This window comes from Mercenaria mercenaria, chromosome 5, assembly GCF_021730395.1.
Source record: "Mercenaria mercenaria strain notata chromosome 5, MADL_Memer_1, whole genome shotgun sequence".
Taxonomy (NCBI): domain Eukaryota; kingdom Metazoa; phylum Mollusca; class Bivalvia; order Venerida; family Veneridae; genus Mercenaria; species Mercenaria mercenaria.
In genome coordinates this window covers 66,339,672-66,366,071 of record NC_069365.1, presented here as the reverse complement: position 1 = coordinate 66,366,071, position 26,400 = coordinate 66,339,672, and the positions used below count along the sequence as shown (strand labels likewise).

Below are 26,400 nucleotides of genomic sequence, written 5' to 3'. Positions count from 1 at the left end.
ATGGAATATATCTGGTACAAACCTCACGTACTAAATGTGTGTGAAATTATACTTGTGTAATTTATTTTTTGTGTTTTTCAAAGATATACTAGTAATCTGAACTTTGAATGAGTAAATCTAAATCTGCATGATCTTCATGCGAAGCATCAACCTTTCAACTTTAAGCTTGAATTCTGAACGCGAATTATTGCCATTATAGAATCTCAAATTATTAACCAGAAGAGAGGTGGATAATTTGTAATTTGTGCAAAAATCATCGCCCTCCAAAACGTCAAGGTTTAAAACTTTTGAACATTTAATTCGGCACGAAAAGTCGCTATTAAGCATCAAACATCGAGCACTTGTCTGCCTGCTACATGCACAGCTTGATGGCAGAAACGTTCCGTATGACGGGTTATATGACTGCAATTTAATACCCGCTGTCCACAGTAAGTGGTACATGAAAGTATGTTGGTACCATCTTAAATGTTGATATATGGGAATAAAACGTTCTATCTTCAAGTTAACTTTTCAAAGCTCTCCATGTTGCTCTAGGTACAGTCCTAAACGAGAGCACTTGTTGTGGACTGTTTTATGAAAGGAATACTGAAATACATATAACAATGAAGTATTCTTATATAATTACCATCATATACGTATGAATTTTCTATCTAAATACTGTTATCATTCGGGGATCAAATACATTTACTTAATATTCAAATAAAGGGGCCTCTATTCTTAATGCTTAAGATCACCGATTTTAAAGCATTTGCTCCTCGCCGGAATCGTTTCGAGCCTTACTTGGGACATAGACTTCTTGAAAATGTGTAGGTTTGATTATAATAGTTTACAATGATAACACAAAATATTAAAAATAATGTGCAATGAAAGGTCTCTAATTGATATTTGGCGAATTGTGAAAAATTAATCACCCGGACCGACGCATATTTTTGGCCATATTTTTTTCTACAACTATGAAAAGGTTCTATTAAGTTCTACATTGTGGGATTTGTTCCAAGGTTTAAAAATGTTTTCAAAAAAGCAATTTTCTCATAAAAGCCCATTGACCGAAAAAAGACTTCCATAAACACTGCGACGTTCCGATGTCGCACGTAAAACAATGATATTGCGAGTTACGTTGCATAGAAAACAGTGTGTAAAATTTGCTTAAAACTTTTGAAAAGACGTAAAATCAAATGTAAATCTGTTTGTATTCTATTATTACACAAAAATGTCTTCAAATGTGAACATCAGATTAAAAATACACATTATGTGCACCAGCAGAAGAATAGTTCGACCTGAAACTGGTCTCTATTTACATACATAGAAAGTATGAGATACAAAGAATTTCTAACATATTAAACACCTGTTATAAGAACACATTTTGATAAATATCATTCTGCTGTATAGTACTAAGAATAGCTTCATAGCAGAATCTGTACTGCTCCTGAAATAAGAAAGTCAAAGATTAAAACAGAACTGTGTAAAGTGTAATCAGCAAAATTAATAAGAACACTGCAAAACAACAGAAAAGCTACCGAAAATGAAATCGGGTTAAGCATTTTACAAGCCAAACTTGCTCGACTATTTTTACAATTGTAACTTTAAGAAAACTTTCCATGAAACTATTCGCAATCGAAGTAACAGTATGAAATAAAATGTAGAATGACCTTATTAACCAAAAAATGTTTAAACTCACCAAAGTCGACACAGAATCTCTGTCCAGATGGCGAATGTTTTTCACCGAATCTATTATGTTCACATTGCCTTCTTTACTCATACGTGCTAGTTCATTCTGAATAACACACACTACTCCACATCTGCTGGAACCGCTGAAAATTCAAAGGCCAGTAATTTATTGTGATTTAGTTTATACTAGTTTATTTTAGGTCGACTTTGAAGCCAGTTCTACAACTTACGTTAATCACTGTCGACACCTCATTCTTGGTGGAATCCATCGCCAACAGGGTATGAGAGAAAAGAGAAGCCAGTTTCCCTTTAAATGAGCGCCAAGCAAGGGAGGTTCTGGTATCATTTTTCACGTCTTTGGTATGACGCGGCCGGGGATCGAACCCACGACCTATTGTGATTTACAAAAGATAGGAATATAAGTTTTTATTTCGTAAGAATATCTAAAGATCTTTAACAACCAAAATTGCATTTCAATTTTACGTCAACATGATTTATTGATAGTAATTAACTTTTTGTTGCACGATTTTCTGTAGTTTACAGTAAGTGCTTCTTCCTCTGGTAACTTAATTTCTCTTCATGTTTTTTCTTTCCGTACCTCAGAGTAATCCATATTATATCACCCAGCCACAAGGCTTATATAGCTTTAGTTCCTCTTATCTAACAACCACTAAAACTGCCCCCAGTGTCACAATTCTTGTGCACCTTATTCTTAAATACTTATCATACACTAAAATTGTCTCCCCATCAACTCAATTCTGTGCACTTAATAAACTAATTACCTATCAGCCAATAAAATTGTTTCCCCATCACAATTTTGATGCTGCTTTGAGTGTATATCTGACAAAAGGCTTAGTAATGACAGCACATTTCTCGGTGTGTTTTCTACATTCTTCCAGTCAAAATATTCGTACTGCTGTATATTTCTTGCTACTTTTATGCCGCTCTGCTGATGAAATTACAATATACATTAATATTGTACAAGCGTATAAATATCACATTATAAATATTCAGTTTTGATTCATTTACCGCTATACATAATGTAGCTTCGTCGACTTAATATTTTTACTGTAAATCCTGAAATCAAGTCAAGTTATCACTCAGTTTGTATTCTTTATATCAATACTATACATGTACCTGGTAATAATTTGTCAGTGCATTGTCATACCATGTTAAATAATGTGTTTAAAGAAATGAACATATCATTACCTCGGTCTTCATAATTGAAAATTCTTTCCGCGTCCAGTTTTCTAACTTTGTCTGGTTGGAAATTTTAACATCAAAGTGACCCACGTTCATGTCAGTGATTAAACCAGGAGCGCCTTCCTGTACGTAAAAACATTATCACTATCTTACTAATGTGAAATACTGGTCGGAGATTTTATAGATTTTCAAAATCGTTTTGATTATTATATAGATTCATATATGTTTGTGTCACATGCATGAACAATAAAGTTAATAAAAGTATGTTTTCAAAGAATAATCGGTTAAAGAAATGCATTTATTAATAATTACCTGTAACTGTAGGACTGTTGTCACATTCGAAGATAATATTAAATTTAGGAAGACTTCAGTCATGTTTGAATCAGTTGGAACTGTTTTCACAAGAAGCTTTTGTTTCTCCCGATTGTTCTACGAAGAAACATAATATATAAATGTTTAACTTATTTGTGAGTGAAACTCGACCTCCACTATGAAATGATATCGTAGGGAAGAAATATTCAAGAAGGGAGGCTTTAATACAAAAATATATATTGGCAATTTACTTGAAGTCTTAAAAATGTAATAAAAAATATTAAAAGTCAGTCTACTAGCATATTCTCAAATATTAGAACATTCAGTGATTAAATGAAACAGATAAACAAAATCTTATACAATATATATGAAACGTTCGGTAAACCGACACTTTTCACAGCAACACTTTAATTTCACGTTCTAGTTCGTATTTACATATTTCTACACAAAAGGTAACTACGATGATGAAACTTTATATAATATTTTGTTCTGGCTTACATCTGTACTTACTATAAGATATAATTTATGCAGCTTTGTTCCTTCGTTTGTTTGGTTGTTCGGCTCTGAAAAGAAGACTGTTGAATTAAAAATGTAGGTTAATGGACTTTATGCCTTTTGACCAACTTAAACGGATGATGTCTTTGAATTTCCTTTCAATTTTTTTAATTTTTCCTTTTTTCGGTAATGAAATAATTATGTTATCAAAATTGTGATCATATATTTCGCCTTAGAATTGAGAAGAGTGTACTTACTAATGCTTAATGTTTCACTAACGTTGGTATACACTGCCTCAGTTTCCGCTGGTATATTCTTTCCGATGTCATCAGCTGCATTACTTTCTGATGGTGTACTATTCACCACTGGTTCACTGTCATTCAGACTCGATTCAATGAGCTACATAAAACCCAGCATAATATTTAATTAAATGCATTGACATTTGGTAGGTGAAATAAAATCGTGATACATCGTCTTAATGCCATATTTGGAATAAATTTCTAAACCACTATCGATATAAATTTTTCCGACCATTTGTGACATGATAGCGTTGCTTGCTGTATAATGATAGGAGCAAAGTACTTACGTCAAACTGAATCTCTAGATTTGATTTTTCACTGCCCTTCTGTTTCTCTAACAAATAACTATACGTGTGTTCAAACTGGTCTGTCTTCACAAAATGAGTCCCAAATAATAGTGCTTCTGATACAGCCTCGTGTAGGTATACATACTGCTCCTAAACAAAAGTCATCAATCTTCTTATCTAATTAAAGAAATAATTTTATTTGCATTCTTTAACTAGCTATCTATTTTAGGACTTGTAAATAGTCATAAACTTTATCACCCGACAATATTCAGTTTAACCGAATTAAGTTTAAACTCTTTACTCGGCAAAAATGACTCCCCTTGTACACCATAGCTTCACGTGACCAGGGAATTCTGGGTCAGGTATATAAACGCACGTCTCGCCAGATTCCAGTCTTTTCGATTCTGAGTCCACTGAACGAGGTAGAGTCATTGATACTTTAAACAAAAATTTTAGTTTAAAAACTTCTTAGGACTTATATTCTCTTTCCAAACAATAATAGATTAATTTTAGATGTTGCTGTTACAAATTTGCATTTTTTTACAGATCTAAAATGAGTTTAAAACAGGTTTTATATACGACCACGTGGAAGCACATGGTGAGCACATGTGAACTATTGTAAATTAATAACTTTGTCTGTCAAACTTTAGATGATCACTTATAGATCTAGATCTAATTGAGATTAAAAAAAAAATGTTATCAATTATTTATAAATATCTTATTGCATGCATGTATACATCTAGATCTTGATCTATAAATAAATAATAAATAAAAGAATTTAATTTGTTGACGTCATGACCGCGTGCTGTTGTAAAGCGTGTTTACAAGCTTATAAATTTGTAAACAAATTGATGGGCCGTGTAAATGTCAGAGCAACCAGGTTTCGAACTCTGCCTGTGTGAATGTTCTCAAACTTAAAGCTGAATAAAGCTGAAACTGTTTTATTTGAGTAAACGCCTTTAAAATAACGCCAAACATATTCAATGGCATTTAACTTGTATAATTAATTTTTGCATTCATTCTTAATCATTTTACGAGAAACACTCTCATCTCACAACTTTCTTTTATTTTATGCTTGAGATAAAATCCGAAGATGATTGAGCGCAAGCAACTAGTCCTACAAGTTCAGAGACAGCAGAGGTCTGGTCAAGCCGCATGGAGCAGATGAAAGGGTCCAGGAACAAGATGAGACGCCGACCGATTTTACAGTTAGAGCTAGATCTACATCGTATTCACTAGGTGAAAACATTTTAGTAATTCTGGCTGTATGCTTGTCACACACGCCCAGAAATAAATAAATAAATGAATAAATAAATAATGGACCAACTAGTCTAAAGTAATTGTAGAATTGCAAATCTTGTTTAAAAAGTATCAGGGTTGGACTTTGGTGTTTTAAGTGAATCCATGTTTTGATCGGCGAATTGATCACTTTTCCATCTGATAATAGCTTTACCAAAATATTGCTGGAAAGACATACGCTTTCTTTATTTTCATTTGCATTTATATTCAGAAACACATTGACTGGGCAACTTATGTCTGGAAATTTAGACTGGATTTGCTTAAAATGGGAGACGATTGAACTCGGTCTGTTGATCGTGATGTTGTAGGTACAAACTATTCAAAGCCTTAATACAGTCGTTTCCTTTTTAACAAAGTGTCTTGCAACGAAAGACTATGCAGGTACCGCGGCCCATAAATATTTAAGGAGTCTTGGTGATCACCTAGCTAGTCCCAATCCGTGACTCAAGTTAGATCTACCTCCTCTGACGGTCCGTCCACAGAATTACAAGTAACGAATATCTAAAATCGTCGTAATCGAGGCCCAGTCTTTCAGACATGATTGCAAGCATTATAATGAATTAATGGCAGAAAGAAAAATATTTCTGAATTGTCTTTGTCTTGTTTAAAACACGCCATATCGTGTGCACTCCGTACTTGAAGAAAGTCACCCACTGACCTACATTATCGATTTGTTTTTCATATTTGGTGACGTCACAGCTTTATCACGTCACTATTGGTGCATTCATTTTCATTCATAGTCAGGTATGGGTAGCGGATGAGCACAACGTCTCGGGTTAATTCTAAATGTTTTAGTGAAATATTATTTTGTATATTTACTGCGATCTAAAGTCAAATAGCAAAATTTGAAAGCAAAGCAGATATTGGGAGAGATCTATTCATATATATTCTCACGTGCTTGTTTCTTCAAGAACAATCGGAATAAAATTTGATGATCAAATCATGAGCTAGATTTAGTACGGCTTCACACTTTGCTAAATTATTGTAGGCCTAACACGTTCATGCATATAGATCTATTTGACAGCTGTTTTTCTATAGTTTTATTATTTTTTTTCTGCAGAACATGTCAAATCACGTTTCTGTTCACGAGATAAATGTTTAATCTACAGCAAGTTAAAATATTTAATTTGTTTTTGATACCGTGTAGCTTTTTATTTATGTTCATATTTTAATCACTAATGATTTCGCCTGTGTTCGGACGTGGCTGATTTGGACTTAATATCAGACTGAAATGAATTGTAAGTGATGATTATGTCGCGAGCTTGAATACTGATCATTGCTTTATAGATCTACTGTCCGCTTTACTTTCATAAAAGTCTAAGAAACAACCAAAATTCATTTGCTAGATATCAAGGCCATAGAACTTTAGAACTTGGCCAGAACACCCAATAAAGCACTCGTGTTAAAAGAAATAATACTCTTTTACCACCGAAAGGGGACGATGCAAAATTTTTGTTGACGGGTTTTGTTCAGGATTTAAACTCCACTGTTGCGGCCGAATACCAGTAATGACTGAAAATTCGTTTTCTGCGCCACAACATAAATCTGTATATCTGTATTTCCAGTCAAGTTGTTTGAGGGAAAACGTCTAGGTAGACTTATAGGACATTTCCACCCCTCCCCCTCCAACCCCACCCCCCACCCTCATCTCAGATTTACGTATAAATCCAGTAGGCTTGGTTACGAAACATTCTGGCGGTGAAAAGACTTGTTACAAGTTTTTCACATCCTATTTGATAGCGGTGTGTACGAATTCACTATGTCCAGAATATAACAATGTCCATTATTCTCATATTCATAATGCAGTAAATATGGTCCACAAATCTAGGTTTTGGCCTAAAGCAGGCTTGGTCGGGTGAATTTGAACTGAGTATCAAACCCGACGGAGGTTACTGGTTACAAATGATAAAATAAAATAAACTAAGTTAGAAATAAATAAATAATAATTGAATTAAAATCGCCTGTGCATAAATGCCTTCATTTAATTTCGAGTTTTTGATTATATATGTTGAGATCTCTGCGTTCTCGAACCATGCCGAAATCCTTGCACGAAGATCTTCAATCCAAATTGATACCCTAATAGCAGCATCTTGTCGGATTATACAAAAAGAACTACAGCCATTAATTAGATAACTCTACTGCATTTGCGAACACCTTGGGTCTCGAACATCATTTTCCACCTAAAACTTTACGTCATAGCAGAATCCATGGTCTACCTGCCCTTGAATCAGTACTCTCACTCGACTATTAATTTAATTTACGTTAACAAAATCGATGGATTGCCAGAATACACAAAACATGTCGTGATCAAAGATTTGCTGGTTGGTTTGCATAAGACGCGCAAGAACTGGGTTTGTAGACAGGCTCAATCCTCAGCAAGATCATTTACATCCTTAGGACGTATGCATTCCTATCATAATACGAGGTTATGTTGTTACAACATGTTTCTCCCTTTCAGCTCTGCTTCGTATTAGTGAGTTCGCATTACCAAATTAAACTCCAAAAAATATGTCCTACGTCATCAAGATATTGTTATGGGAAGCAAACATGCGTAGACTTAATTTCCTATTATCGAAAACAGGCAGAAGGGGCTGCGGTACTCAATTAAAATCTATCCCCAAAATACCCAATATAATGATCATAGAACCACAAACTTGGACTACAGAAATAAAGCATCCGTCCGATCTTTCTGTCAATTTCTTTTTTATGGAAGTTCAATTCAGTTCCGTGTAAATCTGGATTCCCCGTTTCAGAAATCAATTATCGTCAAATGCCTACATCACATTCCTCAGATAATCGAGCCATCTATATATTACTACTAGTTTTCCGGTTCATGAAACATTTTCCCGCATTTTCGCACTATTCATACAAAGCTGAAATGTACATGTGTGCTATCCGAGCTTTACTGAAGGATATGCCATTTGAATTATGTTTTATAATACGGCTAACTGAACTTTACTGAAGGTTATGCCATATAATGGGAAAAAAAGTTATATGTTTTATAATACGGCTAACTGAGCTTTACTGAAGGTTATGCCATAAAGAAAAAAGTTATATGTTTTATAATACGGCTAACTGAGCTTTACTGAAGGTTATGCCATATAGAAAAAAGTTATATGTTTTATAATACGGCTAACTGAGCTTTACTGAAGGTTATGCCATAAAGAAAAAAGTCATATGTTTTATAATACGGCTAACTGAGCTTTACTGAAGGTTATGCCATATAGAAAAAAGTTATATGTTTTATAATACGGCTAACTGAGCTTTACTGAAGGTTATGCCTTGTATAAGTTGTCTTATAATGTGATTATCAATATTATAAATAACAAAATATTTTTGGGCTCTCTTACTAATTATATATATCAGCCACCCAAAAGCCCAAAACTGCATTTGACGCCCATTTTAATTAAATTCAAATCCAATAAATAAAAAATAAAGTGATATATACAATTTTGGCTAAAGGCTGCTGAGCTTAAAGTGGAGGCAGGCAGTCCGTATTTATTAAAAAGGGCGTCACTTTCAAAATTATAAAGTGATGTTATCAGTTGCCATATGCTGTAAGGTGAATGCCGGCAACACCTTTTGGCTTTTAAATACGTAGGTCCCCTAGAATAGTATACATGCTTTTTAACTCTGTTGTCAGGTTAAATAGCCTTGAAACATCTTTACATGTTCATTTTGATTAACAGAATAGTTTCCTCTTAAGTTTTGCACTCGAATTAACTGTCCACGATGTAATAAGCATTAATGATTTGCCTCCCTTTGCGCTGCAAACCAAATATGGGTCTAGATAATTTCGTTAAGCGTCAAAGCGATGGATATTTGTTGCTTATATGATACCGTCTTTTATTCTGACATTAGAAGTTTTGATTATTCACTGTGAGGGAAATGACCTTAGGTCCAAAAATTACAACGCCAGAATTAACATGGATGATTAAAAATATGCTATTTCAGTGGTTAGAGATTGTTTGTTTGGTCTAGAATTCTACCGAGAAGTCTTTGCGTTATATTCCGCACTATGCTGCAGCAAACAAAATACGAGCAAAAGTTAACAGTTTTCTGGGAACTTACTTCATAAAAAACGGGGGGGGGGCTTATATGAATTTCCCCAATATGAATCAAGATTTTGTATATTTGTATATTTTCCATCATGAATTTCCCCGATATGAATCAAGATTTTGTATATTTTCCATCAGACGATTGACATTTTTTTCCTGGGATATGACATTATGGCTGACGCTATCTCGGGTGATGTTTATATGTTCCAACTGAATAGTGAACACATTTTCCCAACACAGATGAGACATGATACGGCTTAACCCTGTCCACGGATTTTATAATTGTTTACTGATTAATAAAAAGGCTACATTAACGTGGACTACAATGTTTTTAACCGGAAACTGGAAATCTCCAAACTTCTTTTAAGTTGTTGTCGTTGTGGTTGTTATTTTTATTTATTTATTTTATTTTATTTTTATTTTTATTATTATTATTATTTTTCGATAACTTTCAATCAGTAGTATACGTATGTTGCATAAAATTGTCATGACTTTTTAAGGCGTTTTATGATATTCCGCTTTTGGCGGAAGGTTCGTTCGTTCACTCTCTCTCACCTTTTTGGCGTTTTTAATATCATAAAACTCTTGCGATCGTGGACGGGGCAAGAAACAACGTCGATTCATATTGAATAATTTCAATTCAAGTTTTTACTCAACTGCATTTATTAAGCTATATATTTACTAGTAATCTTAATCCAGTCATGACAATTTTGTGCAATCTTTAATAAAATAAAATATATATTAAACATTTGTATTTAATCATTTTTGCTGGGTAATATTCAGTTTAACCGAATTAAGGTTAAACTCTTTACTCGGCAAAAATGACTCCCCTTGTACACCATACCTTCACGTGACCAGGGAATTCTGGGTCAGGTATATAAACGCCCGTCTCGCCAGATTCCAGTCTTTTCGATTCTGAGTCCACTGAACGAGGTAGAGTCATTGATACTTTAAACAAAAATTTTAGTTTAAAAACTTCCCTCCCAACCCTGCCCGTTTTTCTCGTGTTTGTTTTATATTTGCAGGATATCACCCATCGTCGTGACTGGAGAGAGCTGAAACATTTGGGTTTACAACCAGATGCTTGAAGCCTAATGACGAACAAAACACAAATACAAAAAGACTGTTATAAACATTTGTCGCCGGTGTCTGGACAAAGTTGTGTTTCAGCGTTTTTAATATCATAAAACTCTTGCGATCGTGGACGGGGCAAGAAACAACGTCGATTCATATTGAATAATTTCAATTCAAGTTTTTACTCAACTGCATTTATTAAGCTATATATTTACTAGTAATCTTAATCCAGTCATGACAATTTTGTGCCAATCTTTAATAAAATAAAATATATATTAAACATTTGTATTTAGTCATTTTTTGCTGGGTAATTACATTTTTATAATCATTCTGTCTTCATAAATTTATGCTGTCATGTTTTCGAAAGTTATCGTTTTAACAGATTCTAAGTTATGTAGTGTTATTACTATAAAATCCATCTCGTTTACAAACATATATAATTAAAACGTCACACACACCGGCAAGGATCCGCCAGCGTATGGACAGTTGTTTTCCTAACATCTTAAATACTGTCTTGATGGAAAATGTTAATTATCTATAATGCCAAAAAAAAAAAAAAAAAAAAAAAAAAAAAATTAAGGTTTGAGTCGCATACAGCTTATTCATGACTGTACATCCGCCAACAAATGTCAAACTGTACAAAAAATGTTATTCTGTTTGAGCATTGATGTCCACTCGTTTGAGTCCATGGGAAGTTTTTTTTTTTTTTTATCTCTTCGGTTAAAAACAAATAGGTAAACGCCATGCCTCTATACCCGCCCTTGGTTCTGCAGTTTTTCAATGTGTCTACAGTTTACTAAAGGGGGATCTCTTTTGCAGCAAAATGTTTGTTTGTGTTCAGGGTGAATACTTTGAAGTGATGTCATGAAAATTGTCTTTATCTGATTGATTTAGACAGGTCTGATCTAAATACATCCCCCGCAGTTTTTATTTCAAAAATGTATATTGGGAAAATATGCTTTTTTATAAACGTACAAGCATTTAATATACAAAGTATTTTCATAAAGTTCAAAATAATATTTCATGTTTGTTTTTTAGGTATTCAATACATGTAACTGCTTTTAAATCTGTTTTAGTTTTCGGTGTTAGATGCACATTTTCTTAGAGAATTTCGCGTATTCATCACGTTTCCCTAATCACTTCCATTGACCACGTGTAGCTATAAACGATCTTTTTGCAAATTCTCATATGATATTTTCCTCTACTTTAAATTGCCATCAAATAACTTTGTAGAATATAGGTAATCAACATTCTTATCACCTTTTTAAAAGTCGGTATCAATTAATACGTTTAAATCATCTAGAATTCTTTTTGAGGGGACGAATGCAAATGTCGTAGTTTAAACGTCCACACCTTTTCCCTATTTCACTGCAACTAAAACTTCGCACTTGTGTTGATTTATATGACTGGTTCAGTTCTTCGACTGATTTATATTTAATGTGCTTTTGAGCTACTTTTTTCGCCGTAAAATCAGTATGAACTGCTTCATAGCTTGGCTTGTTATTGTATCTTTATTTTGCAGATTGTTACTAAGCGAACTCTCAGTGGAAACACGTTGACGATCGAGGATGGTAATGGAGATAAGTTGCAAACAGTATTTAACAACAGAAGTCAGCTTATCGGGTTTAGCGACGGGGGTGGTAATGAATACAGAATAAATCTTAACAGAAATGGAAGTATTCGAAGCATAATATTCCCAGACGGATCCATCAAAACTTATTTATACTCTCAAAATGGACACACAGTTAAAACACAAAATAATGGTGTCAAAACGTTTGTTTATAACGAAAAAAAGCAATTGACAATGAAGGATATTGGTAACACGTCTGTCTGTGCATACAATTACGATGAAAATGGAAATTTGTTACGTGCAGAGAATGAAAATGGGGAAATTGAATTTTCTTACACAAAGAATAATGTTAAAACTATTTCATATTCTGATGTTTCAATTTATTATAGGTACAATGAAAAAGGGATTTTGTCAAATCTTTCAACGAACAAAGATTATTTCGTTCATTATGACTATAATGATCTTAACAAGCTTACGCGTGTTACGACTGAAGACGATAAGGTAATTCTCACAGCAGAATATAACTCAATGGGCAAAATTGTGAAGAAATTACTAGGTAACAACATTACAACCACTTATAGCTATGACTCTGTCACAGGTTTGCTTCGAAATTTAACCAATTATTTCAAAAATGGTTCAGTGGCATCCTACTTCATATATGACTACTCTCTTCATCTCAGACGTGTATCTGTGGATACGCATGAGGGGAAATGGAAGTTCAGGTATGATCGCGCTGGACAAATTGTTTCTATGACTGAGCCAAAAGGTTCAGTAACCAAATACATCTACGACAATAGGAAGAATAGAAAAATGGTGACAGTAAACGGATTTGACTACGAAACTGAAGTAAACAGTATGAACCAATACAGAAAGTATAGAAATAGAACGTACTCGTACGATAAAAATGGTAACATGAATTTTCGAGACGGTTCGAATCCGGAGTACTTTTCATTTGATGAAGATAATAAACTGTCATCGTATAAGTCTAAATCAATGAAATGCATTTTCAAATATGACTCACTTGAAAATTTATACGCCAAAACATGTAGTAATACTACAACACGATACATCATAAATCCTAGAGGAAACCATGGATCTGATATTATTGAACAGGTAAATTTTTCATTTTAGTTTAAAAATATGTAACAAAATGTAAAACGAAATCAAAAAATTGATAGACATATATTCACTACAATTTATTTCAACACTATTTACAAAATTGTTTCATCTTAATTCATTTAAAACTGTGAAACCTCACACACAATGATCCATTTTAAATGTCTGTAACTTACATTTTCCTGTAGAATATTGTCAGGAATGAAAAAATATCAAAAGAAACATAGAGGTCATGTTTGATCAAAGAGACAATTAGCTAAATTAGCCAAAATTGTAGTGCTTATATATAACATGTTTGTCAGAACTCATAACTCTGTAATTCTCTTTAAGATAATCAACGACAATGGCAAACAATCTAGAGTTCGGTTTTATCATGGTGGAGATGGCATTGGCCTTATTGCTGCTCAGTATGACAACGGAAGTATTGTTTACTTCACGTACGACCCAACTGGGTATGTAAATACAAATATATCTGCTAATCAAAACTTCTGTTGACACCTTGTTTGATAATTCAGTAATTACTTACACATTTATTAGCTCACCTGAGCAAGAAGTGTTCAAGGGCGAGCTTTTGTAGTCAGTGATTGTCCGGTGTCCGTCATCGTCCGCCGTCCGTCAACACCTCTCCGCCTAAATCACCTGTCAATTTTGATAAAACTTCACAGAAATTTTCCTTGTATAATCCTCATTAAAATCAGTCAAAGAAATAAATTCCGTACAAAACTCTGGTTGCCATGGCAACCGAAAGGAAAATTTTAAAACTCTCTTTGTCCAAAACCACAGTAGCTAGGGCTTTGATATTTAGTGTGTGGTATCATCATCTATTGGTATTCTATCAAGCTTGTTCAAATAAATTATCTCCAGTGTTAAATATGATCTCACCCAAGGGGATGTCACATGGTTTACATAGATTCATATATTGAAAAACAAACTTTGAAAATCTTCTTGTCTAAACCGACTGGGCCTAGGGCTTTAATATTTGGTATGTAGCATCATCTAATTGTTCTCTAAAAAAAGATTGTTCAAATTATTTCCCTCGGGTCAAATATGGCCCCGCCCCGGTGGGCACATGGTTTATAATATAGACTTCTATAGGGAAAAATTTTGAAAATCTTCTTGTCCAAACCCACAAGGCCTAGGGCTTTGATATTTTGTATATGACATTAAATTATCCTCCTAGGATCAAATATGGCCCCGCCCCGGGGGTCACATGATTTATATAGACCTATAAAGGGAAGAAGTTTAGAAATATTCTTGTCCAAACCATCAGGGCCTGGTGGTTTAATATTTGGTAAGTAGTATCATTGAATAGTCCTCTACCAAGTTTATTCAAATTATCTCCCTAGGGTCAAATATGACACCGCCCTGGAGGGGTGGGGGTGGGGTCACATGTCACATGATTACTAAAGACTTATATAGGGAAAACATTTAAAATCTTCTTCTCTGAAATCACAGGGCCTAGGGGTTTGCCATTTTGTTTCTAACATCATCTAGTTGGCTCCTAAAATATCCTCCTAGGGTCAAATATGGCGCAGCCAAGACCCGAATCACATGGTTTATATAGACTTGTATAGGAACACTTTAAAAATCTTCTTGTCTGAAACTGGAAGGCCCAGACTTTATTGGTATGTTGCATTGCCTGGTGGTCCTCGATGAAACTTGTGGTTTGCCGTAGACCATCAATACCTCCATACAGTTTCTGGTGGATTGGGGTATCTATCGCCCAAGTCGCAGCTCACTCCTGGTTATGCCGTTTACATCTCTGAAGTATATGTTCCGCAGTCTAATCTTCTTCACCACATGGATAAGTTGGCAATGATGCAAGTCTGTATTTCTTGTACGTGTGGAATTTGGGATTGTTATGCCCTGAGCGGAGCCTGACCATCATCACTTGTTGAGACCGATCAAGGAGATAAAAAGCATCTTCCTCCATCCTTTGTCTTGTTATTGCCTTGATGATGGTGACTTTCTCCTTGTAACTCACAGGTTCTGTTGATTGTTCTGACTGAGCTCCTAGCTTAGCCAGTTTGTCTGCCTCTTCATTGTCTGCAAGTCCACAATGGGATGGCATCCACTGAAGTGCTACTTTTTGTGTTATACTCAGGATCTGCATTCTTCTTGCTAGCTGCGGAGCTTTATTGTTGATCAGAGCTTCCATGACAGACAGTGCATCTGTGCGAAAGACGACTGAGGAGCTTTCTTCTGCCGAGTCTTCAACAATTGAGACGGCATTCAGGAGTGCTTCAGTCTCTACCTTGTAATTGCTGCAGTGTTCTCTCTTGCCAGATGGGTATTGAATGAAAACTCCTGCTCCTCCGTCTTTGTCGGCGCATGTGGCTGATCCGTCTGTATAGACATGAGTCCATGATAGTGAGGCTCTTCCGAATGCCTTCTTCATCTTGCTTCCCGCGGACAAGACGAGGAACTGTAAGTCTCACAGTCTATGAGGACAGATCATTCGCTAGTGGGTTTATAATGTTTTCACTACCTAGTGGAGTCGTTGGTATGCTCAGTTTAGTTTTGATCTCTCGGTTGAATTTCTTTGCCTCATGAACGGATTTCTACGTTTGAGCCGATTTTTGGTGTGGCCATTTAGCTTGGCTTTCATGGGATGGTCTTGAAAAGACCTGAACTTCTCTGCTTGAAGCAGGACCTTTGCATGTCTCCTGTCTTGTAACGGCTGTGTGCCTGTCAGCTTCTCCATGAATGAGATTGGTGTAGACTTTGTAGCCCTTGTCATTGTCCGCAGTGCTTGTTCTGAACCTTGTCTAAAGCCTGTTGGTTAGTTTTGGCAGTGTTGAACCAGGCAGTACACTCTAAATGGGTCTCACTGTTCCCTGATATACTGTCTTGAGTATTTGCTCTTTTGCTCCTCATGTTGTTCCAGCATCATGGCAAACTTACTGCCTAGTTGATTCTAACAAGATTGTTCGAATTATGCCCCTGGGGTGAAATGAGACCCCACCCTGGCGTTCACTTATTATATGTATAATTTATATGTTATTTAGAAAAAATACTGGAAAATCTTCAGATCATATTTCCTAAACTGTTTAGTTATAATTACTTGAAGATCCCAAGTGATTAAGGGTCACTTGGTCTTGCCTTACTGGCCTACTTTCTTATTTTTAAGATACAGCCTTGAGCCCGCCAGCATAACTCAGTAGGGAGAGCTTTGGTCTATGAATCGCGAGTTATTTTGTTCGATCCCCGGGTGGGGTGTATGATCTCCGTGACGATTTGATAAAAGACATTGTGCCTGAAAGCATTCGTCCTCCACTTCTGATAATTTATATGGGGAAGTTGGCAGTTACTTGCGGAGAACAGGTTTGTACTGATACAGAATCCAGATACACTGGTTAGGTTAACTGCCCACCGTTACATGACTGAAATACTACTGAAAAACGGTGTTAAACACGAATCAAACAAATAAGATACAGCTTTAAAATTTGGATGACATGTAAAGTTTTGCACATCGATCTTAAAAATGACTTTCAGTGACCGTGAATTTGACCCACTGACCTACTTTCTTGTTATCCCCCGACGTAAGTTTTGGTGTTGTCCGTCCGTCCGTCCTTCCGTCCGTCCGTCCGGAGCCATATCTAGGAAATGGTTGGGAATATTTATATAAAACTTCATATACATGTTCAGCACAATGAGTTCTTGTGGTCCGCCAAGTTTCGGTCAGATTACCGTAGTAACACCAGAGTTATGGCCCTTAGAAGTTTCTAGTGTTAACTATATAGGGTACTATAAATATGGCAATTTCTGCATCATAACTTTTGATATATTTGACCTAGAACTATGAAACTTAAACAGACTTTAGATCATCATAATGTGGTTGTGTACACACAATCTCGTTCCGATTTATTTCGTAAATTAAGAGTTATTGCCCTTTAATTGTATAAAAATCATCATATTTGTACATAACAAACTTACCATTTGGCAGAATTTTTTTTAATTTCTTTCATTCCTTTCCATGAACATTTATTGTAAACATGTGAACTTGTGTACCCACACCTGGTCACCCCCTTACCTTGATCACCCCCCCCCCCCCCACAAAAAAAATCCTTATTTTACATTTTTTTCCAAACAAACGTCATATACATGTTCACCGCTATGAGGTTATGGGGCCCATCAAGTTTCAGTCAGATTGCCCGAGTAACACCAGAGTTATCGCCCTTAGAAGTTTCTAGTGTTAACTATATAGGGTACTATAAATATGGCAATTTCTGCATCATAACTTTTGATATATTTGACCTAGAACTATGAAACTTAAACAAACTTTAGGTCATCATAATGTGGTTGTGCACACGTAATTTCGTACGGATTTCTTTTGTACCTTCAGAGTTATTGCCCTTTAATTGTCTAAAAATCCACGTATTTGTACATAACAAACTTACCATTTGGCAGAATTTCATTACATTTCTTTCATTTCTTTTCCCTGAACATTTATTATTAACATGTGAAGCTGTTCCCCCACCCACACCTTGTCACCCACTTGCCTTGGTCACACACCCTCCCACTCCCAACCCCCCTCCCCTTCCCCCCCAAAAAAATATTTCCTTTTTTTTATGCCATATTTTTTTTTTCAAACCTTCCATGAATATTTATTAACATGCAAGTTGTACCATTCCCCCACCTCACATTTGAATTAACTGCATTTAATTTTAAAAGCTAAGCTTAATGCAGTAAGCATATCCCAATCAAAATAAATTCTTTAGTCAGGATCAAAGTATCACACTTTTATTATGTACTCTTTAATTAAACATTTGTTTTCTGTTAAATTGATTTTGACTAATGAAATTATTTGCTTCTTATTAACATCCTTAACTTTTTGCTGGATATATTTTTTTGCCCTTCCTCACCACAAACCCTTTCGGCGGGGGATACCAATTCATCGAATTTGTTTGTTTTTAAAGATATAGCCTTGAAATTTGAATGACAAGTACAGTTTTGCATACAGATCTTATTGCTGGCTTTCAGTGACCACGAAGGTGACCTACTGATTACTTTCTTGATTTTTAAGATAAAGCATTGAAATATGAATGACATGAATTGTACAATTTTGCAAACCGATTTGAAACCTGATTTTCAGTGATCGTGAATCTGACCTACTGACCTTCTTTCTTGTCTTTTAAGATACAGCCATGAAATTTCGATGACATGTGCAGTTTTGCACACCGAATTAAAAACTGATTTTCAGTGACTTTGAATTTGATCTACGAATCCACTTTCTTGTATTTTAAGATACAGCATTGAAAGTTGGATGATATGTACAGTTTTGCACACTGATCTTAAAACTAATTTTCAGTGACTATAAATGTGACCTATTGACCTACTTTTTTGTTTTGTTTTTTAAATACAGTCTTGCAATTTGGATGGCATGTACAGATGTGCACACCGATCTTAAAATTGACTTTCAGTGACCATGAATATGACCTAATGACCTACTTTCTTGTTGTTGTTTTTTTACGTTAAGTTTTGGAATTTTGAATGACTTCTCCTTTTTATAGCATACTGATCTTGAAAATGACTTTCAGTAACCTTAAATGAGACCTACTGACCTACTATCTTGTGTTTTAGCTCACCTGAGGTCAGTGATTGTCCGGCGTCCATCGTCCTCCGTCTTCCGTCCAGCGTCAGTCAATACCTCTCAGCCTAAACCACCAATGCAATTATGATTAAACTTCACAGGGATGTTTCTTACATAATCCTCATTAAAAGATGCTGACAAAAATCAATTCCATGCAGAATTCCGATTGCCATGGCAACCGAAAAGAAAACCTTTAAAATCTTCTTGTATTTTAAGAAACAGCCTTGAAATATTGATGGCATCTACAGTTTTGCACACCAATTTTAAAACTGGCTTTCAGTGACCATGAATGTGACGTACTAACCTACTGTCTAAATATTTTAGCATCAGTTTGAAATTTGAAACATGTAGCTCATATTACTCAAGGGAGCGTTCCAGGTTCATCATGACCCTTTGTGAAGTTTATCTCACAGTTGTTAGTAACGTACGAACTTTGCAAGGAAATATGATTTTTTTTTTTTTGTATTTTGTTACCTAAACATAGTTTTTAAAAAGTCACAAATATACACATATGTACATAACGTTTCAATCATCTGTTACAGCAGGTAGTTGTTGCAAAATAATATATATGACTATATAATATATAATACGACATTAGACCGGTCAGAAGCGATCTCTATAAATATCACCTATCAGAACGACCTTTTATAAACAGCAAAGAAGTGCTAAGAAGGACAGAGGGCAGGAAATTAATTAAATTCGTCAAATTTGTATTATGTTTATACGATTTAGACTTACTTTTAGAAGGCTCACTTGCTTCTTTTACCCAACTGAAATATGAAAACAAGTATTTGAAAAACTGACATATTCTATGAATTAGGTCAGAGCAGATATTGAATCATCTAATTTAAGAAATATGACAAGAATCATTTTACCAGGCTACGGTGTATAAAATACAATCAAACGTTGGAGAAGCACTAGCTGAAATTAGCGGCATTTATCTTTCTATAGTCATACTCCAAATGATTTATTTTTTATCTGTTAACTTGTCTTTAAAGGCGTACGCTGGAATTCCTGTATATGAAATAGGCAAAATCTTTCCCAATAATAGAATTTCTTTAAACTTTGGATATTGAAAAATAACGTTTTCAAGGGCAGATCACTCTTTTTCCAATACCGATGACCTATGACTTTATTTTTGTTTCTCAGATGATTGTCCTTTAATATTTGAAGTTTGACGTGGAGTGGGGTTGGGGAATCGCCTACAGAAATTCTAGCGTACACTTATAAGTACTTTCCAAAAATGTACAGAAATATATACATGTACTTTCTAAAATCTACTTTCTGTAAATCTGTGTATAATATACAGCAACTCATTTGACATTATTACATTATTTTCTCCAAATAGATATTTGAGCTTTCTCATACATATGTTATAAGCATTTCAGTTATTACTAGTACTTTTATATTGCTTGCTTTCATGGCAGCTTTTCTGGACTATATGTATAATTCAAATGGTGTGCTCAAAGAAACGTAAAGTCAATTTTTATACGCCCGACGGGACGTATTATGTTATGACGCTGGTTTCCGACTGTCCGTGCGTCCGTCCGTGCGTCCGTCTGTCCGTCTGTTCGTTAACAATTTCGTGACCGCTCTGTAACTCTTGAACCCCTTGAATGATTTCAAGGAAACTTGACACAAATGTTCGTGTCCGCTTTGTAACTCTTGAACTGCTGGAAGGATTTCAAAGAAACTTAGCAGAAATGTTCACCACACTGAGACGATGTGCAGAGCGCATGTTCCAGATGACTTCCTTCAAGGTCAAGGTCACACTTGAGGGTCAAATGTCATATATGACTTTGCTTTGTGTTGCTCTGCATTGCAGTGCCCTTGTTTTTATTTGGCAGATCTCTTTTTTGTTCACTTACAATATTTTTTTTTAATTGCTTGCCTGTTATGTTACTATAAATAGCTTATTTTAAAAACAATTATTATTGGCTATAGGGAAAAACCAAGACCACTTTTCTGTGGTACAACATGGATGGTACCTCTAATTTTAGGTGTAATTTTACATACCTGAACCTGATAAGGATTTTTTTGTGGATTTTGAATATTTTTTTTGGTAGACTTAAATTTTTTTGGAAGTTTTCCTTTTTATGTTCCACTTATTGGGCTACAACAGTCAAGTTCTTTAAATTTTGCTCCCTTCCTATGATGTAATCCTTCGGGCGTATCTCTTGTTTAATACGAAACGCGTTGCAAACTTGAGTTGTCTTCTTTCTTTAACTATACTAAAAATTATGAAAATTATTTGAAGATTTTAACGAATTAAATTTCATACGGTGAGTTTTTTATTAGAATTTCTATATTTATTATTGAAGCGGTATATAATCCAGAGAATATATACATTATTTTTCAAAATATATAAATATTGTCATGATATTTTTTTCTAAAATTCGCGTGTCTTAATTGAAATGTACATGCTTGCGTGATTTGTAACATATGAATACATAGCAATGTTCACTGACGGGAAAAGAAACGCCTGTTTCGAACTCAATGTACAATATTTTGTTAATCGTGAATCAAAACAAAAACAACTCAATTCGCAAATCTGATGATTTAATAGTTTATTTGTAAATTAGACTGCATTTCATGGCTGCAGTATGCTTCAGATAGTGAATTTATATTAGACTGGTCAGAGGTATATTTATGTTTTTCCTGGAGACATGTGCCAACTGAGATCGCGCGTTGACATGCTGAAAGCCTTGACGTTGACAGAATATAAGGAGAACTAAAGGACGTTATGTTTGGTCGATGTAACGCTTTGATGTGAAATTGCTTTGGCACATGACGAGTAGACCTATGGTTGATGCATACCCAGACCATAACATCGCCCCCATCGTAATGATTGTGCTGCAGAACGCGATTGTTAGCGTAGCGTTCACAACGTCGTCTGTTGACATGGTACGTCTGCAAGCGTTCCACAAGTTGAAACGTGACATCACTAAACACTACGTCCTGCTAACGCTGACCGCGGTGTTTGCGGTCCCAAATACGACGTTGGTGACGCGACGTAGTGTAAGAACTACACCGCAGTGGGGCCTGTAGCAGATAATTTCCCGTTCTCTAAGCCGATTCCTCCCTGTATGTCAACTTATTGGCCGTCCACGTTTACCTACAACTAAAAGTGACGTGGAATCACCTTTCTCAAATTTGTCAGTGATACGCAAATGGCGTTGACATATGCAATTGCCCTACCGTACAGAAGTTACACACGGTCTACCCGAACGAGGCCTATGGACAAGAATTCTCGTGTCTCTGGCACGTCGAACGAGACGCAGTATCGACGAACGACAAACGTTAAAACGTCTAGCGACTTGTTCTTGCGTTCGCCCATATTCGACTATGGCCAAAACTTTGGTCCTCTCTCCAAAAGTTAACCTCGGCATTATCAAAAACTGATTGTCAGAAATATTCTGAAAGTATGGTCGTATGTTGACTAACACATATACCTGTGTGATCTTCGCTCAACAAAACCACATGGTTGACATACACGGGCTGAATGGGGAAATCATGAGCAGGTACATGAATTTAACAATGAACTGAGTAAAATCTTATGAGTTTCGGTTGGCTGTGTTTCTGTACATTTCTGACATTGCTTAACAAATTTAAGCTATGTTACTAAAATAAAGCAAACTTTCGATGACGCGTTTCTTTATTCCGTCGGTATATATTAGAAATCATTTAAAAAAAGAGGCAAGTGACAGTAGAAATAATTTATAAATTATGTTCAATGTTTTCTAGGAAACATGATATGTACAATAAGTATAGATTTATATATGTTATCCAGGGCAAAACATAATAACATTTCTGAAAGAAGTACAATTTTTAGATTGTCTTACTTTAAATTTGGTATCATTCTATAAAGATTTACAATGTCTATACATGTAATAGTTATAAAATGACAATTCACATATAGGGGGTAACCAAGCACATCAAATGAAACTAAACTTCATTATTATTTGACTTTACAATATTACAAACTGTATTAGATCAAGTGCGCGCATCAAATGGAACAAGTAGAGCTAATACAAAGCTTATCTGAGCCAATATGATAAAAGCAGGGCCAATACGGAATTCAAGTATTCTGATTGGTTCAAAAGAGAGGTCAAATACAGAGAAGTCATTTCCGTTAGATTTTTAAAAGAAGGAATGTTGTTTTAAATAAAAATTATACATTCAACATGTATAACTGTCCTAGGTTTACTCAATAGTTAAATGATAAAATTATCTTTAATATTGCGATTTCACATTGGCCTAGTTATTTATGCTCGGACATTCGTATTGACCCTCGGCATACGGCCTTGGACCAATACGACATTTCTTAGACCTGTAACAAGATCAATATGAAATCGTTTGATTAATGACATCATATTATTTTTCAACACTGCATTTGCGTAACATGTGTTATTTGTTTGTTTAGACATAGACTGCACCTTTAAAATCTATATTTCTGTTTGCTGTTTTTTTGCCAAAGCATTTTATATGTGTTTTAAGGACTGTTCAAGAAATATTGAATGAGGATGGAGATTTACTCAACAATTACTTCACTGATCCGTTTGGTCAAGAAATCGCTTCAAAAAGGAAGATCAAATCAATGTTTACTTTTGTTGGACAATGGGGTGTGGTCGCTTTTGAAGAGATTCCAGATACATATTTTATGCGCTCTAGGGTGTACGACAGCTATACAGGAAGATTTTTTAGCACTGACGCATATGGGCTAAAGGCTCACAGCAAAAACCTGTATGCTTATTGTTCAAATAATCCTGTGCACTTTAATGATCCAAAAGGAGATTTTCTGCAAATATTAGGTGGTGCTGCAGTTGGATCAGCCGTTGGTGCATTTGATTATACATTAAGTACACCAAAAGATGAGTTTTCTTGGGGAGGTAAATTTTTATTGTGAACTATCATAACGTATGTAGTGTATATATGAGCTAACGTTTGGTGATACGTTTTGAAAGGTGGAATCATTTAACGTATATTTTAAGTATGATATTGAATACTACTAAATACATTCTGTTCTTCGTCACATTTCTTTGACTTACGCTTGATATTCTAATAATATCTGTCATGTGTTTACGAATCATTACCGCCCAATGCGCAGGTGCCCTCGGGACGGATATTTCTATCCGATTCGTAAACACATGACTTATACTTATTGCATATCGTATACATGCTAGCATTTTATTCTGGTAATCAAGGTACCTGCTTTTATCGAATTTTTATATAAACTATATATTATCAGTGCATGAACCACTAGTTGTCATTACCAGCACGAGAGTCATCTGGCATAGGGGGGGGGGGGGGCGGGAGGGGTGCCAGATGGGTTTTGCCGGCATGGGTAAAATTATCGGAAACGCCAGTCCGATGTGCAAGAATTATCGATTCATAATACAAAGTTAGTATTGTTTATAAACCACATATATGTATTACACTTAACGTTACAATATCGACCTTTAAAAGAGATATATTTATGGCAGTTATTAAGCGTTTTTTGTTGTTTTTTTTTGCCTACGACAAAAAGCCATTATAACAACGAATAGTTTAATACATTAGGACAGACCGTTGAATTAAGCCTACATATTCCTTCAACTCGCACACCGGGCAAACTTTCTTTATTTATATGGAGACATGTGCCCTATGGATTTGTACGCAAGGCAACTTCATATAATGAAAGACCTCGTCGTAATACTATTGATGTAAAAGTATGGAATGCCTAAAATGCCTTTGCGTGATAATTATTAGTTCGTCTTGTGCTATATCCAATATATTCTGTACAAGTCATAATTTGTTATGTAGATACAAGTGCACAGCACAAACTAAAATATGTACAGGACAAACTAGCAAATGTACATAACAAACTTCTTTATCTATATAACAAATTATGATTTGTACCGAATATATTGGAAATGGCACATGACGATCTAATAATTAAAGGCAGTTTAGGCGTTCCATATAAATGTGTCCCAAATAAGAGTTGTTCAGAATCAGAATACTACGATAAATACTAGTACCACGTTAAACATCAGGACAAACATAAATGCAAAGATTAGCTCATTGTAATACACCATACTATCTGTATCTGTAGGTTGACATGAATGACAAATCAAAACCTCCCATTGACTTGCCTTATTGTTTGTTGTTTTGTTTTTTTTTTTGTTTTTTTTTTTTGTTTTGTTTTTTGTTTCAAAAGAAAACTTTAGATATTGTCTACATTAACAGGAAAACAAACTTTAAAGTATTGTTTTTTATTTATGGATGTCTTAGTAAAATAGGGAAAGAATTAAATTGCATATTTTTACACCGGAAATGCTTTCTCAACCACGCACTTGGGAGGAACATGTAATCATAAGCAATTGTAAGACGCCCAACATGTTTGACATGTTTATTTATATCCATACAATGTTATTGTATGACTTGCAGACGCAACGGGAGCAGCTGTTGCAGGAGGGATAGCGGGAGGAATTTCGGCAAGTGGGTTAGGTGTCGTAGCTGGAGTGACTTTCAAAGTTGCTGCTGACTTAGGTGGCGAAAGGTTAAGGAGATTGATAGACCACCAACCTTACACTTTCAAAGACATGAGTGGGGACTTTATGAAATACTCAATAGGACAGGCTGAAAACAAGATATTCGGTTTACCTGGCAAAATACTTAAAAGAATATTTCAGGTTTATTATCGGTACGAAGAATACATAAACGGCATCCAGCCGGAAGTAAGAAATATTCATTTTTCGTTTGCACGATAAGATATTACATCCTGTTGATATGATTTAAATATGATGCTTTGTGGACTATTTTGAGGGGTATTAAAGATTTGCCCTTGTCCTTACATCCGTCCGTCTTGATGCCCGTCAGGATGCCCATCCGTCCGAACCTGTGTCGTGCATATCTCAAAACGCGTTTGACATAACTTCATCAAACCTTATTGTTAATCACGGTATGAAGTTTTGTTCCTGGGCTACACAGAACTAGATTATATTCCTTGACTTAGTCAAAAAATATGCATAAAGAGCATAAAAGCTTGTGTCAAATGTTCCTAAAAATGTACTTTACCTTGAATCATGATACCATATAGGAATAATAATAAATAATAAGCACGTTTACTCCGCCTGATAATAGTTATTTCTAATGACTTTGTAAAATTTGTGCTTAAAGGGTCTGCACGTTTGCATATTATGTATCTCAATAAGTACGGCATATTTGAAATTAAAATCACGAAACAGGGCAATGTTTAAAAGCATGTGAAGTTGAGTATCTGATGTTCTGTTTGTGCTTGCAATTTTGAAATTTTTGATTTTAGCATTATAATATTATCTTTATTTGATTCTTATTTTTATAAATGCAATGTAATAACAATGTGTGTTTGCGCATACACATCATGTTACCATTTACAACCTATAATTAATGTGTACGACCGGGATAA

The 26,400-nt window shown here is 35.0% G+C and overlaps 2 protein-coding genes across 10 annotated transcripts in view; one reads left to right on the top strand and one right to left on the bottom strand.

The window, feature by feature from the left end:
* Window positions 1-1,176: 1,176 nt before the first annotated feature.
* LOC123557472 (receptor-type tyrosine-protein phosphatase epsilon-like) overlaps window positions 1,177-26,400 on the bottom strand; it is a 71,592-nt gene continuing 46,368 nt past the window's right edge. For 6 of the 9 annotated variants that reach the window (XM_053543785.1, XM_053543784.1, XM_053543786.1 and 3 more), the window contains 2 exons: window positions 1,679-1,811; window positions 1,177-1,426 (listed from right to left, as the gene is read on the bottom strand). In XM_053543785.1, the coding sequence (XP_053399760.1) occupies window positions 1,349-1,426; window positions 1,679-1,811 (211 nt within the window). In that variant the 3' untranslated portion in view covers window positions 1,177-1,348. Of the gene's footprint in view, window positions 1,427-1,678; window positions 1,812-2,450; window positions 2,618-2,877; window positions 2,995-3,183; window positions 3,301-3,693; window positions 3,747-3,935; window positions 4,078-4,264; window positions 4,415-26,400 lie in introns of all 9 variants that reach the window. The other 3 variants (XM_053543789.1, XM_053543787.1, XR_008371035.1) reach the window with 3 other exon arrangements.
* Window positions 12,223-26,400, top strand: part of LOC128557104 (uncharacterized) — a 33,057-nt gene continuing 18,879 nt past the window's right edge. The window contains exons 1-4 of the mRNA XM_053543783.1: window positions 12,223-13,378; window positions 13,712-13,833; window positions 23,472-23,863; window positions 25,401-25,690. Of these exons, the coding sequence (XP_053399758.1) occupies window positions 12,500-13,378; window positions 13,712-13,833; window positions 23,472-23,863; window positions 25,401-25,690 (1,683 nt within the window). The 5' untranslated portion in view covers window positions 12,223-12,499. The remainder of the gene's footprint in view (window positions 13,379-13,711; window positions 13,834-23,471; window positions 23,864-25,400; window positions 25,691-26,400) is intronic.